Source organism: Myripristis murdjan, chromosome 5 (genome assembly GCF_902150065.1).
Source record: "Myripristis murdjan chromosome 5, fMyrMur1.1, whole genome shotgun sequence".
Lineage (NCBI taxonomy): Eukaryota > Metazoa > Chordata > Actinopteri > Holocentriformes > Holocentridae > Myripristis > Myripristis murdjan.
In genome coordinates, this window is record NC_043984.1 from 34,476,300 (window position 1) to 34,490,925 (window position 14,626).

General features: G+C 39.8%; 2 protein-coding genes across 4 annotated transcripts in view; both read left to right on the forward strand.

The window, feature by feature from the left end:
• Positions 1-14,626, forward strand: part of LOC115359829 (zinc finger protein 585A-like) — a 1,044,768-nt gene that overhangs the window by 850,274 nt on the left and 179,868 nt on the right. The window lies entirely within an intron of this gene.
• Positions 1-14,626, forward strand: part of tasora (transcription activation suppressor a) — a 44,644-nt gene that overhangs the window by 9,400 nt on the left and 20,618 nt on the right. For 2 of the 3 annotated variants that reach the window (XM_030052373.1, XM_030052375.1), the window contains exons 6-17: positions 17-151; positions 1,088-1,218; positions 1,564-1,595; positions 3,486-3,591; positions 4,426-4,529; positions 5,171-5,274; positions 6,592-6,664; positions 7,012-7,086; positions 7,573-7,784; positions 8,845-9,120; positions 11,661-11,802; positions 13,408-13,562. In XM_030052373.1, coding sequence (XP_029908233.1) covers positions 17-151; positions 1,088-1,218; positions 1,564-1,595; positions 3,486-3,591; positions 4,426-4,529; positions 5,171-5,274; positions 6,592-6,664; positions 7,012-7,086; positions 7,573-7,784; positions 8,845-9,120; positions 11,661-11,802; positions 13,408-13,562 — 1,545 coding nt within the window. The remainder of the gene's footprint in view (positions 1-16; positions 152-1,087; positions 1,219-1,563; positions 1,596-3,485; positions 3,592-4,425; positions 4,530-5,170; positions 5,275-6,591; positions 6,665-7,011; positions 7,087-7,572; positions 7,785-8,844; positions 9,121-11,660; positions 11,803-13,407; positions 13,563-14,626) is intronic. The other variant, XM_030052374.1, reaches the window with a different exon arrangement.

The following is a 14,626-nucleotide window of genomic DNA, read 5'->3' on the forward strand; positions in this document are numbered from 1 at the left end:
TGTGTTTTGTGTCCAGGGAAAAGTGAAGAGCATCTATGACAACACATCTAAGAACCTTCTGGATCCAACGCCGCGGTTTGACAGCCACCTCTCCAAGAACGTCAGCAAGGTCACCTCACTCACCTCCTACCGCGCCTTCGAGCTCACACAGGTAAAGAAACACGCACCATATGGACAAAATTTCATACCCCGATATTTATGCCAAATACCCTGATAACAATACAATATACAATATGACCATAGGTTCACAGTTATTTGAAATTTTAAGTGCAGCAAAAGTGAAAAGCATTCTTAAGCATTCTTTAAATAACAGCATAATAATACCAAATGGACATAGAAAAAGCAGTTACTTCACAAAGTGTTTTATTGATCAGAACAGACCTAGGCTGCATTAAAATAAATTTTATCAAACATTTTGCTGTAACAATATTTTAAGAGTAACAACAATGAAAATTGAGCCCTCTTCAAAAAACAGCATAATAAAAACAACTAAATGTAGAAAATGCAGTTACTTGACAAAATATTTTATTGATCAGAACAGATCAATCAGTTTCTTAGGCTAACCCTGACCCTAAATTTGATATTGTCCATATCGTGTCCTTTTGAGATACTAATATCTCACCTATTGCTATCTAGATAACGATGTGATAACAATTTATTGTTCAGCCCTAACACGCACACACACACACTCACACACACTCTCACAGTCTGAACAGCTGAACTTTAAAGGTGTTATATCTGTCTTTTTTACGTTTATGAATCATAAGTACATTCATTTCGAGACATAAACATAACTGGACTGACTGGAAGCAGTTGTGTGCCTCTGGATCAGATTTGGCGTGATTATTTTATAAAACACAAGGCATTTTTTTCTTTGGAAGTAACACACAACTCGGGTAACGACAAAAACACCATTCACCTCTCTAGTTATTTTCACCCACACTTGGTGTCACTTAAGAATTCTGTTAAGTTGACTGAAACTAATAAATAACACATGTTGTCAGTGTTGTATTCCAGCCAATTTGAGCTGTCTTTTCAGAAAGCAAAGCATATCTGCCAACACTATTTTCCTTCTTTGTTCTTACAGCAATACTTCTATGAATATTCATTTGATGAGTTGCGGCAGCGGCCTCGGCAAGTTTGTCCCTACGCTGTCATCTCCTTCCAGTTTAAAGGGAAAGACGCCCCGCTTCCCACCAAACCCATGGCCCCACTCAGGTATAGATCCCACAGGTTGTAGCTTAACTCAGCATTGCCTCCAAACAGGAATTTTGACTTGTATAAAAACATACAAAACATTGTGTTGTCTCAACTAACAAAATATAAGAGGTTTTTAAATGTGAATGGGTGTTGTGTCTCACATCCTCTGGGACAGCAGATTCGCACCTTTACAAGCTGTTTACTGTCAAATTGGCTCATGTACAGGAGTCTAGATGTTGGTGTTTGGATCTGACCAGGGTTCAGTTTGGAGCACTGGTTGAAAACCTGACCTGAAAATCTAATAGCAGTTTGAACTTCAAAATGATATTGACCAATCCTCGCTGTGCTCTCTTTGATTGGCAGGTTGAACAGCCAGTTATCAGAAGGAGGTAAAGGTAAGTGCTGTTCCTTGTTGTCGACTCACACTTGCGGTTTTTTGGGGGGTAATCTCACTAGAACAGAAATTTGCTATGGAAGATATAGTTAAAGGCAGAATGAGTAGGATTTGTCGTTGCAGTTTGTAAACAACATTCATAGCTGGCCTTCCTTTCCTGCCTAATTTGACCACTGGCAGCAAGTTTTCCTTTCCTAGGATGTTGGACAGGTTGCCAATCCATCACAGGGCAGAGCAGAACTATTTAAAGCTTTATAAACAAGTAAAAAAACTTAAAAAATCAATTCAGAAAGGTATAGGTAGCCAGTGCAGCATCTTAAGCAGCGGGGATTCTGGCTGTTGCATTCTGGACTAGCTGTAGTTTTCTTATATTTTAGGTAATCCTGTAAAAAGGGAATTTCTGTACTACTGCCTCTTCACCTGCCTGCTTGTCTGTGCACAGCAGTGGAGTCAGCACACAACAAATGCTTGTTGTACAGCGCTGCTCACTTAGCAGCAGCATGCAGGTTTTCCCCTTGAGACTGGAAGCGTATTTTTAGTACCACCACCTCCCCTTCCCCTCGTTCGTCAAATTCCCTGACATTTGTCACTCATCTTTATTTTCTATGGAGACTTGCATAGCTCCTTTTTTAAGAATCTCCATTAGCCGCTCCATACAGGAAAGCATTTCCTTTAGCTGCTAAGTTTAGGATGCAGGAGTTCTCGTGCACACGTGTAGTCTTGAATCTCTCTTCTCCCGCTAATTTGAATGTGGTTAACTATTCATTTAATGTTGGGTAAAACTGCAGGTGGATCCTGTGTGGCCCCAACAGCTGGAACAGTACACACTGATATGCAAATGATATTCAACACAACTCTTGTGTGAATCTACAAGGCATGCATCATGGTTTCTGCACCTCCAGTTTTAACCTTTTTTACTCTTACATGGTGGCCTTTTGAATTCACACTTAAATACCCAACAGGTTTTGCTAATAAACGATTCGTCTAAAATCCAATAAAGTGAGCAGCCTTCAGAGTGCTAAGGTTTGGTTACCAGGAACTGGCCCGCAGGGACTTTCCACACTCCCTCTGCCACGAGGCTCGTCTTGATAGCAACAAACTGCTCAGCGTGGGTCACGCCCACATCACACACCCACAGGGAATGGTTTGTGATTCATTTAGGCCGGAACACAAACAAATAATATAGAATAGATTGTGTTTGATTTGTATTTTAATGAGGAAAAATTGTTTATTGTAGGCTTAATTGTGTGTATTTGGTTGAGACAGAATTCTCAAGAGTTGGTGGAGTTTGTGATTTTTTGAAACTGTTTAAAGTTCTTGTCTTGGTTTTTGAACTTTTTAATTCTTAATAAACAGCAATTATTAATAATTAAAAAGTTCAAAATAATAATTAAAAAGCTATACTTTTGAAGTACTGGTACTTCAAAAGTATTTTATTTATTTACATCACATATAGGACAAGAAACCAGTAGATATTCATATCCGAAATCACTGCAGGTGTGAGAAAACAACAGCAACAAAAAAACAACTGATTATGGTGTATGTAGTTATAATGTATGTGATGTTGCATGTAATATCATGCAGACATCCAGGACAAGAAATCAGTATATATACTGTCTAGCATCTAGCATCACATCATATACACATAGCTAAAAAAACAACTAATGATGATTACAGTGTGTGGAATCACACTGTTTATGATGTTCTGTGTGTAATGACAAACGGCGTCACACACAGGATAAGAAGTCTGTAAATACACTGAACATAAAAATATTTATATTCTGTCCTCCCTCTCTCTCTCTCTCTCTCCCTCTCTCTCTCTTTCTCTCTTTCTCTCTCTCCCTCTTTCTTTCTCACTCTCTCTCTCTCTCTCTCTCTCTCTCACTCTCAGAACGTGCTCAGTTCACGGTGTGGACTGGAGATTTGGTTAAAGACGACAAGTTTCTCCTCCAGATCTCTCTTCGCTCCTTTTCTCCTCCCTTCCTCCCCTGCAGACTGTGAGTTGTGACCAGATGTCCTCAGTATACACATCTGTGATGGCAGTTACCTGTTATATAATGGCTTATAACACATCTATGCATACAGAGAGACTGCACATAGAGTGAGTTTGCTCCATATCACTGTTTCACAAACAATCAGGGACCACCAACATTTAGAACCACAGTCATACTGACTGGCCCACCAAACAAATGACAGCAATTCCTGCTTTTTTCCCAAAAGCTGCTGCATCATTGTATCAAACATCTCTAGTGTTCTTGTCAGGGAGCTTGTTCAACATGAACATTATCTAATTTTTCTGGAACAGAGAGGACCCGGTGTAACTTACAGGAAAAAATACTAAAACGCTTTAACATTAATAATAAAACCATTGTTGGTGATGTATCTTGCATTCCTGGATGCATTTATGTCTTGCCTTTACATGGCAGAAGATGTGGTTATTGTTCTCTCAGAGGAAGTTATCTCAGTCCTGAATATTCCTTTCCCTCTTTCAAAAATTTGTAAATTACACAGTTAAAATGCACATAGATGAAAATTTGTATGTATGAGAATAATGGAAGAAGAAAATATACAACCAATATCTTATCCCTACTCTTTGTGTTTTTATTATTTTATCACAAATTACTAGATGATATCCTATAGACTTTGCTGTCCTATAGACCAACATCAAATGAGAGTTAATTACATATCACACTAGTGCTTTTTGCTTTTTGCTGAGGTTTGTTTGGTGGTGAGAATGAGCCATATGTTGATGCGTATTTGAATCCTGTTTTGTTTGATTTGTCCTGTCTCACTGGTGTTTGTTCTCCACTCCACCCACATGTCTCCTCCAGACCAGAGAAGCTTGAGGTTCGTTGGCTGATGAGGCTTGACCATGTGACCTCACTCCTCTGCCCAACCATGTTCTCCTGGAACCTGTATGCCGGCAGCCATGAGGGTGAGCTCGATGATGCCTCTTTCACAAACAGTGTGTACACGGGGTTAAAATGTATGAAAAATGGGTTGGATGTGTTAACTGGCTTTATTGGAATTGAGTTTTGGATTTAATCTGTCTACTATGTTCACCTGCCCAGGCCCTACAGATGGAAAGTAGTTTTGTAGTACAAGGTATCTCATGTCATTGTTTGAGAAGAATGTGTTTTGCACATGGTCTGTAACAAAATAAATTGAAACTGAAACCCAGATTTAGCTGTTGTCCAGTAGTCCTAAATAAAGAGATCTGTCCATACATGAAAATGTTAAAAAATCTTGTGCAATTTCCAGTGCCTTGTTTCAAATTTCGTAGTGGGGAAGCAGTTCAGTCACAAACTGTGTCAAACCCTCGTTTAACTCTTGGCGTGCCTAACAATGGTTTTGGCTTGTAACTTTTAATCCAGTAGCCATAATGTTTGGTGATACAAAAAAATAATTTCAAACCCTGTGATTCACTCCAGTACTATACTTAAGTACAAATTTGAGGTACTTGTATTTTCAGTATTTCTATTTTCTGCTTAACAGTACAGTTAACAGTACAAAATATAGTCATTTGTATCTGCAAATACAGTGAGATCATGTGTGTGTATGTGTTTGTTTGTGTAGTTGTGAAGAATGGGCAGTGCTGCAGTCTTCTGGAGGTGATTGAGAGGACTCGCTCGGAGACCGGTATGACCAAACTGCTGCAGGAACTGGAGACCAAGAGACTGGTGGGCTCTGCTTACTTTAATATGATGACTGTATTCATGAAAAAATACATAAATCAGAGAAACCTTCAGGAGAGGTGGACAGAAATAGAAATACTGTTTAGTTTTCATGGTTTTATTCTGTCAAATGCCTTGGGAGGTGTGGAAGTAACTGAATTACATTTACTCATGTAATTGAGTAGCTTTTTGTGAAGCTGTACTTTCTAAAGTCAGTAATTTTACTTGTACTTAACTATTACTCCACAAGAAAACAGATGTTTAAAGTTTTTCGATGCTATTTTATCAACTGCCATGTTCACCACGAACAACATGCAAGAAGTGCTACCACAAAACATAACATCCTGCACCTTCACAATAAATGCTCCCACTTCCTTACAATACCTAATAACATGTATACTTTTACACAGGCCAACTATATATATTGTAACCAGTACAAAAACATTATTAACTTAAATGTTAGTAACTTAACATCAAGAAGATTTTTTGCTGTACTTAATGTCAAGTTACTAATATTTAAGGTACATTTTAAAACATTTTATACACATTTTGTATATGTATTTTAAAATCCCACCCATTATGCAGTACAATTTTTGTCAATTTTCATTAAGCATCAGAACCAGGACCATCACTAATTGAGTATCCTTTCACAGAGGTGAGAAGAATAATCTGGCTTTACTTTTTGGGGCACTTTTTAGTCATTTGTATTTTAACAAATTTGGATTTTACACTCTTGTCGTTGTAGAACTGCATGGAAAAGATCATATCTAACAAAGTCGGTGTTTCTTAAAAAGTAGCTCAGTAATTTTACTCTTGAGTACATTTTAAATGAGCTACTTATACTTTTCACTTAAGTAGATTTTTACATTATTATTTATATCTAAGATATTAGCGAAGTAACAATACTTCTTTCTACTTGAGCAGCAATTTCCTTGTACTCTTTCTGACACTGTGCTGTGGCTCAGACTCATGATTCATGATGTTTTGCAAATCAGTATAGTTTAGTTAAAAGTTGAACTAAACTAGTTTTACTAGTTGAATTCAACAAATGTGACGTCTTCACCACACTGCATCCTGACAGGCCGACTACTCCGGTTCCTCCAGTTCCAATGAGGTTAACCTGCAGAGCATTTGAACTCAGCTCAAGTGCTGCAGACTGACCAGGAAAACAGGGCAGGGAAACTAAAATTTAATCAGCAGGAACTTGAGCTCATTAGCTAGCTAGCTAACTTGTCTAATGGAAAAGCTTTTGACAGTGTGACATTAATAAAACTACAAGACCTGACATCAGTGGACTGACAGTCGTCTCCTTTCTCTCTGTAGGTTCTGGTGACTCCACTGTGTGACAGAGGCTTCCTGTTCCTGCTGTCCAGTGTTCAGATGGCCACGCCCCCTGGTATGGGTTTAATGAAAAAAATAAAAATCACCTCCAACCATGTTGATCTGCTTCAAGCAGGGGAGAGAGGACAGGAAGCAGCAGTGGGAATGGGAAAATGTGGCTTTAATGTGGAGAAACACTGACAATACCACCGGTGTGAGACAGAGCTTATCATTGTTTATAACAGTTACATCACAGTAGCACTATTCATTTAACGAGGATATGTTGAGGGTTAGAATTTGAACCCACAACACCGCTATGAAAAGTTTGATATTCTGCTTATTTGAAGAAGCATTGGTGGAGAGATCTAACCCAGCATTATAATGGTAAAATTCATAATAATGATGATTGTAATGTGTTTGCAGAGAGAGGAGAAGGATGGAAAAGATGTCTTCAGGCCTTGTTCATCTTCCCAGAGACCAGAGATGTGGCCAAATCCAGTGAGTTGGACACACTGCTAGCTTGGTTTTATTGTATTTCAGAATAGATGCAAAATGATTTGGAACTGAATTTTCACAGTATTGTATTCCCGATTTACTCTATAAGAATCAGACTCACTTTAATTTCACAGTATAATAAATCAAAACATTTTTAAGGAAGTATACCAGTTGAGCACAGCGTCATCTGATGCTCATAGGCCTTCTGCGATTAAAATACTACTACTGCTACTACTACTACTACTACTACTACTACTACTACTACTACTACTACTAATAATAATAATAATAAATAAAATAAAAATCCAAATGATGTGTGATTCACAGTCTTGTAACTAGTTTCCCTAGACACCATTGAGCTATAATAGGAAATTTATAAAAAATATAGAAATATCTCAGGTGGCAGCTGTGTGCATGGCGGGTCACAATCATTTCTAGTGTGTTCAGGCCTTCAGATTCATATTGCAGTAATATAATGATGGATAAAAGTTGTTTATCCCACAGCGTTGAGAAGCACCTCCTCCTCCCATGATGCCGCGAAACAGTCATTGTCTGGTAGCGTTGTGGTGCCGCGGCTGAGCCAGTTCCTCCCGGCGCTGCACCATGCGCTGGTCAAGGCCCGCGCTAACCCCCCCACTGACCTGTCAGCCGGCGTGGAGCAGCAAGCTCGGGAATACCTGAGTGGGCTGAAGGACGGCAAGGTGGGTCTTTTTCGCTTTGAACAGCCCTCAAATTCCTATTCGTAAACTGGAGACTCCTCTCCTTGCTGAAATCTGAGCTAATCTTCAGGGGAAAATAAAAAGTCAACAGTAGAAGCCCAATAGAAGTGTTGAACATCACCTGAAAGATGGGAACCTAGCGATTAATTTGAGATGCAGCTCTGTGTGTCAAGTTTTTCTAGCCATAAATCTGATGTTTCTAATAAACATCGTGTTTTGGTTATGTGCCTATTTATATTTTCATTTATTTAGAGTGTGTAAGAGGTAGAACATTATTATGGAAGTATATGATAGCCATTCCCATGCTCAATTATGTGTCATAACCTGTTAAAGCACTTCTTGTGACGATACCATTTATTACAAAGTTTTGCTGCAGAATTGACCGCCCAAGAATTAATAAAAATGGTCAAAAATCTCCCCAAGATGCTTTAACATTGAGACATCAAGGGGGTGAACATCATCACACCTGACTCAAATGTGGCTCATTGAATCCACAAGAGTCTCAGCTTTCCAGTCAAAGCCAACTGATGCAGCTCCAAGACTGTTTAGGCCTCAGTCTGCACAAACACACCATTTTACAACAGGCCACAAGAACACATGTGGACTGCAGGGTCTGTGGCCCAAACTGCATGGGATTAGCAGAAGGTGGGCATGTCTGCAAAGGGGAGAGCCGTGGCTGCCCAGAGAACCCATTTTCATTCAGAGATCTGGAGGTCAGAGGTCGAGGAACCTAGGGGGTCATGCTAGTTTTTGCCACGCCAATATTTAGGCTAAGTATGGTATTTAGCCCCCTTGCTGACGACCTACTCTGACATGCTTGACATCAATGGATTCTTTTGGCCATCTAGTTTCATATGATGGTATCTTCACTAGCTTTAAAAATGAACCCGCTACAGCCTCTGAAAGACAGTAAGTTGGTAGCTGATGTATAGAAATCATGTATTATCTTATAAGCAGTAATATAATGTCTGATGATTGGTCTGTCAGATAGAAATACTGGTGACCAGGATGTCTGTCATCTCCTCCTGTCTGTGCGCTCCAGGTTCGTCACTACCCGATGGGCGAGTATGACTCCAAACTGGACGAGCGGGGCAAGCTGTTTCCTGCTCCCAAGCACCACCGGGTGAACATGGACAGCTACCTGAGCTCCTACCTGTATAGCCCCCACCTCTACCTGCTGTCGGTGGCCCGGGTCAGGCAGATGGTGGAGGCGCACTGTGACCCCGAGGAGCTGCAGGAGAACGAGGGGAGGCCCCAGAAGAGCCGTATGGAGCAGAGGGAGGAGAGGAGCGGCATCGCAGAGGCCAACATGCACAAGGTAAAAACTCTACTCTGGATAAACATGACTACGATTAAAAAGCCTAGCCCAATGGACAAAGACAACAAACGGAACTGTCTTAACGTCTAAACAAATATGACTATTTACCAAAATTGATCGCCTGGATGAAGGCATCTAGAAATTAGTAAACAGTCTAGACAAAAAATATTATTTAAAGATATTAAGTAAATTGAAAAAAAAGAAAACATGATTGTTTTAAAAGTTTCACAGCCATGACAAAGATGATAATTTTTCCAATTTCACGATATTGATAAAGATGACTAAATTTAAGAAGAGAACTAAACAAAGATGATGTTTTTTCAAATTAAATTGTCAGATTGAATTAAATCTACTCTGAATGATGAGTCGCTAGTCCTCATGATGTCTTTGCACTAGTCCTAGTGCAAAGACACATTGACAACAGCAAGTGCTCAGTGTTATCAGTATATCTGACAGATGATTGTTTACACTTTGACATAATTATCATAAACAAAAGAAACCATGGCAGAGATGATTAACAGCCTCTGTCTCACACCTGTGATATCATCAACACTTGTGTTACTCCACGTTAATGCCACATTTCCCATAATCCCCATCGGTTCCTATTCCAGACAGTGACATCACATAGATGCTGCCAGGCTCACACAATCAAGTCCACTGCCTTTGTTTTCATCCACCATTTTTTACAAATTAAATTAAATAAAATTTTATTTTTACACCTTCCAAAAGCTGCTAGAATCTCTGAAAGCTGTAGCTCCGCCCCCTGTTGAAGAGTAGCGCCCTTCTCCTGTTTTGTTCCTGACAAATCCCACCTACTGTTCATTGAAAAATGTTGTGTGGATGCTGCTAGGATGATCAACAGACGGTCCGATGGTCTTGTGTGTTTGTTTACAGTAAATACACTGATGTCTTAGAATTAGTATGGGAATAATTTACATATGGTAACCCCTTAGCGTTTCGATGACCTGGAAAACAACTGTCTTGCTGTGTTAATACCACTGATCTATAGTAAAAACACATATGTATTTTAAATATTAAGTATATTACACACAGGTATATCATTGTCTGTCTTTCAGAGGCTGTAGAGGGCTCAGTTTAAAAACTAGTGAAGATACCATCGTATGAAACTAAATGACCTAAGGAATCTGTTGGGGCCAAACATGTCATGCTAAGTTGTCGGCAAGGGGCCTAAATACCACTCTAGTCTTACCCTAAATTTTGGCGTGGCAAAAACTAGCATGGTCATTTTCAATGATAAATAAAGATTGCTCTGAGGTTAGGCTAAATTTTGGCAAGGGAAAAATTGGCATTTTCAAAAGGGTCCCTTGACCTCTGACCTCCAGATCTCTGAATGAAAATGGGTTTTCTGGGCAGCCACGGCTCTCCCCTTTACAGACACGCCCACCTTCTGCTAATCCCATGCAGTTTGGGCCACAAAGCCTGTAGTCCACATGTGTTCTTGTGGCCTGTTGTAAAATGGTGTGTGTGTGCAGACTGGGGCCTAAACAGTCTTGGAGCTGCATCAGTTGGCTTTGACTGGAAAGCTGAGACTCTTGTGGATTCAATGAGCCACATTTGATTCATGTGTGATGATGATCGCCCCCATAGCTGCCATTTCACTGCAGGCAGAGACTTTTGTCAAACTGGACGTCACGACGTATAAAATGACCTCTAGTGACCTCTAGGATAATCACAGCCTCATGAAACTTAACAGCCACAAACTAGAGAGCGAGGCCGTTCAGAGGATGTCTGGTTTTCCACGTACATTGACAAAAAGGGGAGTTCCTGAGAACAGAATGCCCGCCATCCAGTAGCCAAAAAAATGCAGTTCTTGCAGAAATCTCCAGTGTGAAATGTTTTTGACACCAAAAATTTGAATTACATGAAAAGCATGATTTTTTTTCCCCCCTAGGCGTTCCTCAAAGTCTTGGTGTCCTAATGTGGTATTTTGGAGGGATTTTTGACCATTTTTACTAATTCTCAAGTGGTCAAAAATGGCTACATTTTGCACCAGATCCGTGTAACAAATGGGGTCCAGAATTGCTGCAATAACTTATGACACATAATTAAGCACTGGAATGGCTTCATATAGTCCCATCAAATTGTTCTTCCCCTTATGCATAAAATAATAAATAGGTGCCAAACCAAAACACAGTGTTTATGAGCTGCATCTCAAATTAATCTTCAGGTTCTAAGCTTTCAGATGATGTTCACCACTTCTATGTGGCCTCTACTGTTGACTTTTTATTTCCCCCTGAAGATCCCCTGCCCCCCCTCTAAAATGGGTGGAATGGTAAGAGGTTAAATGAATTACCGTATCACCAATTCACCAATTAATCGCCCGTCCGCAAATAGCCGCCTGGTTCTTTTAAACGCCTGTGGTCCAAGTTGATTTTGCATATTAAACGCCCGGGCGATTAATTGGGGAAATACGGTACATTTCATACTGACACACACGGTGTCAGTATTTCTTCATACTCGGACTTGGTATTTTTGTTGCTTAGTTACAGTAGCTGATTGATTTGGTTCTGACCTGTAAGAGGAATGCAGAGAAGGAGGCGAGGAAGGAGGGGCAGGACCCGAGAGGACAGAAGAGGAAGCTGGAGCAGGAGATGGCCGAGACGAAGCTGAAGTACCTGAGGAGGGTGTTTCATGTGGCAGAAGATGGCAACAGGCTTCCAGGTGAGATCTGAGATTGCGAGACTCCTACACAGCTGGCTGTTAATATAATTTAACGATTATTACAGTAGTCTCTACCGTCTTACTGCATTTCTTCCTGTGTGTAGCCAGGCTGTCACTCCTCCTTGCTACACACACACACACCTGTCCCAATGCGTGGTCCATCTCTCTTAATTACATTACATTCTGGCAGAGATCAATGCTGTCTAAACTGTGAGAATGAAAATTAAACTTCAGTTTCTATAATTTGCTCCAAGCTGGCAGGTTTAGTAACTTGTGTGTGTAAATCATTAACTAGACAGGTTGTCTGCAGGTCCTTTTTAAAAAACGTTTTGAAATTTCTTAAATTCAGTTTCTTTTTTTGGCATTTCTGCTTTATTTGACAGTCACAGTAGAGATAGACAGGAAAGACAGGGGAGAGAGAGGGAATGACGTGCAGCAAAGGACCTGAGGTCGGATTCGAACCCCGGTCACTGCGATCGGGTCTAAGCCCTGGTACATGGTGTGCGCACTTTACCGGTGAGCCACCGGGCACCCTTAAATTCAGTTTCATCAATATTAGACTGTAAAAGTCATTAAATAGTCTCATTTAATTTCTTGTTTCTTCCAATTTCTTCCACAGAGAGAAATCCACAAATATCCTTGGACTTTAATGTCCCAAGTTCTGTGTAAAAACAAAAGTCCTATCTAAGATAAGAGTGTTGAAGTCATGTAATCAATAACCAACCATAATCCTATCTAAAACTGGCCTCAGCACAAGACCAACCATACAGTACTTAGCTTTACATTTACCTGCAGCGCTTATTTGAATAACAAAATGATCTTTTTTCCTGAAATGAGTCATGATTTTGGTGAAGATTAGTCTTGAAAAGGTCTTTAAAAGCTTTGAATTTAAATCTCTGATACTTGAAGACACCTTGCTAGGCACATTTATCTGTTTAAAACTATCCAGAATTCAGATAGAGTTCAAAACGGTGCAGTACAAAGACTGGCATATTTCCCTGGTAACAAGTAGGCATTCACTTTCCACTTTGACACAGTGCTGCTGCTATTACTGCTATTATGTAAGGACAGTTCGTACATAAGCCCCCCCATCCACATGTGATTACTTGCCCTTGTTGTTGCTTGGAGTGTGAACACATGGGTAAAAGTATGAGGAAATTTTGTTTAGTACCAGTCCACATGACACATGATAAATCTTTCATTTAGCTGTTAAGGTTGGGTCAAGAACTTTTAAGGAAACCGACCAAATTACATCGGTATTAGTGAATACCTAAACCTGTCCTTGTTGGATATGAATGTTATAGGATTAACCACAGCCTCTGCTGTAGGTGGGAGGGGACACTGATAGCCATGATACAAATACTCATCAATAATTCTCATACTCATCCTCCATTCTCTGATTGTGTCAACCTATAGTGAGTGAAGTAACTGTGAAATGAAACTACTAGTATTTTGTTGGGGACCCCTGGTGGCCAGTTCTTCATCAGAGATCTCAACAGTATTAGTAATTATAGTATTTTCTTAAATCTGGAGTTTTTTTTAGCTAAATTTATAAGCATCCTAAAAAACATCTTTTAACCTAATATTTTTTTTACCCATTGACAGGCCTCAACCAGGCTGCCTTGGGAACAGCTAATCAGAGCCTTCCTGAGGAGCAGGAGGAGGGGCAGAGTGAATCCTGGCCGTTTGATAGGCTAGCCACCAAGCTGGGCCTGCCCACCAACTGTGACATCGACCTGAGGAAGCAGGAGGAGCTGGAGGTACGGAAATATTTGTCTCTCTTTGTCAACTCTGCTAGAAATATTAATGGTGCCGTGAATAATCTACGTCTTGTGTTGATTTATACCTGCAATTGGTAATAATTACAACAACACAAATCTCTGGCACCTTGAAATATGGTGGCTTGTGATTGACACGAACAATAAAATGACTTTTTCTCAGTCTAGAGCAGTGAGCTAGTACCAGAGATCCAGCAGAAATGTGAAGAGGCTACAGATCATGATGCCAAATAAATACTTTTTGACTTGAGAATGCGGCTTTTTATCCTTGATATAACTAGGGGTGTAATGGTTCAACAAACTCCCGGTTCATTTGTATTGTGGTTTTTGGTTCACAATTTTGGTTTTGGTTTCTTTGGCGAAAAATACACTACCATTGCTAATATTTTCTGTATTTTGTCTTATTTGCAAAAATAACCTTTTTTGTTATCATTCAGAGATTAGGATAACTACTGAGCCCCTGAATGGTGACTGTGAGTTTTTCTTTTTTCTTTTCTTTTCTTTTCTTTTTTTTGCATTACTTCGCAACAACTTTTGCATTCCCTTGCAATGCTTTTTTACTTCGTTCCGTTCCTTCTGAGCCATTTGTCTGTTTCTGTTCAGCTGCTCCCAGCAAATAGGTGTCTTGATTTGAGAATGCATTTAATTTTCCTTTCACTAATCACATAACCATACCTATTGAACAGTAGTGGCATATCAGCAGAATTAAAGCCCAGTTCAAAGTCTAATTCGATGAGCTGATCCATACTGGGGCACCATGCTGCTGCGCTGGGAGCAGCTGAGTGGAAATAGACATACTGCTCAGAAGGAACAGAAGTAGGAAAGTATTGCTAATGCAAATGTTATGGTGAGAGAATGCAAAATATTGCATGGGAGTGCAAAGGTTATTGCAAAAAAAAACAAAAAAAAAACTCCCAGAAAAAAACTCTCGCTGCGAGCCTTCAGGGGCTCCATAAATAGCTTAGAAATCAACAAATATTCTTTCAAAGGCAAAACTCTACTTTTACACTGTATTGATAACTGAAATGCTGATAACTCACTCTTAA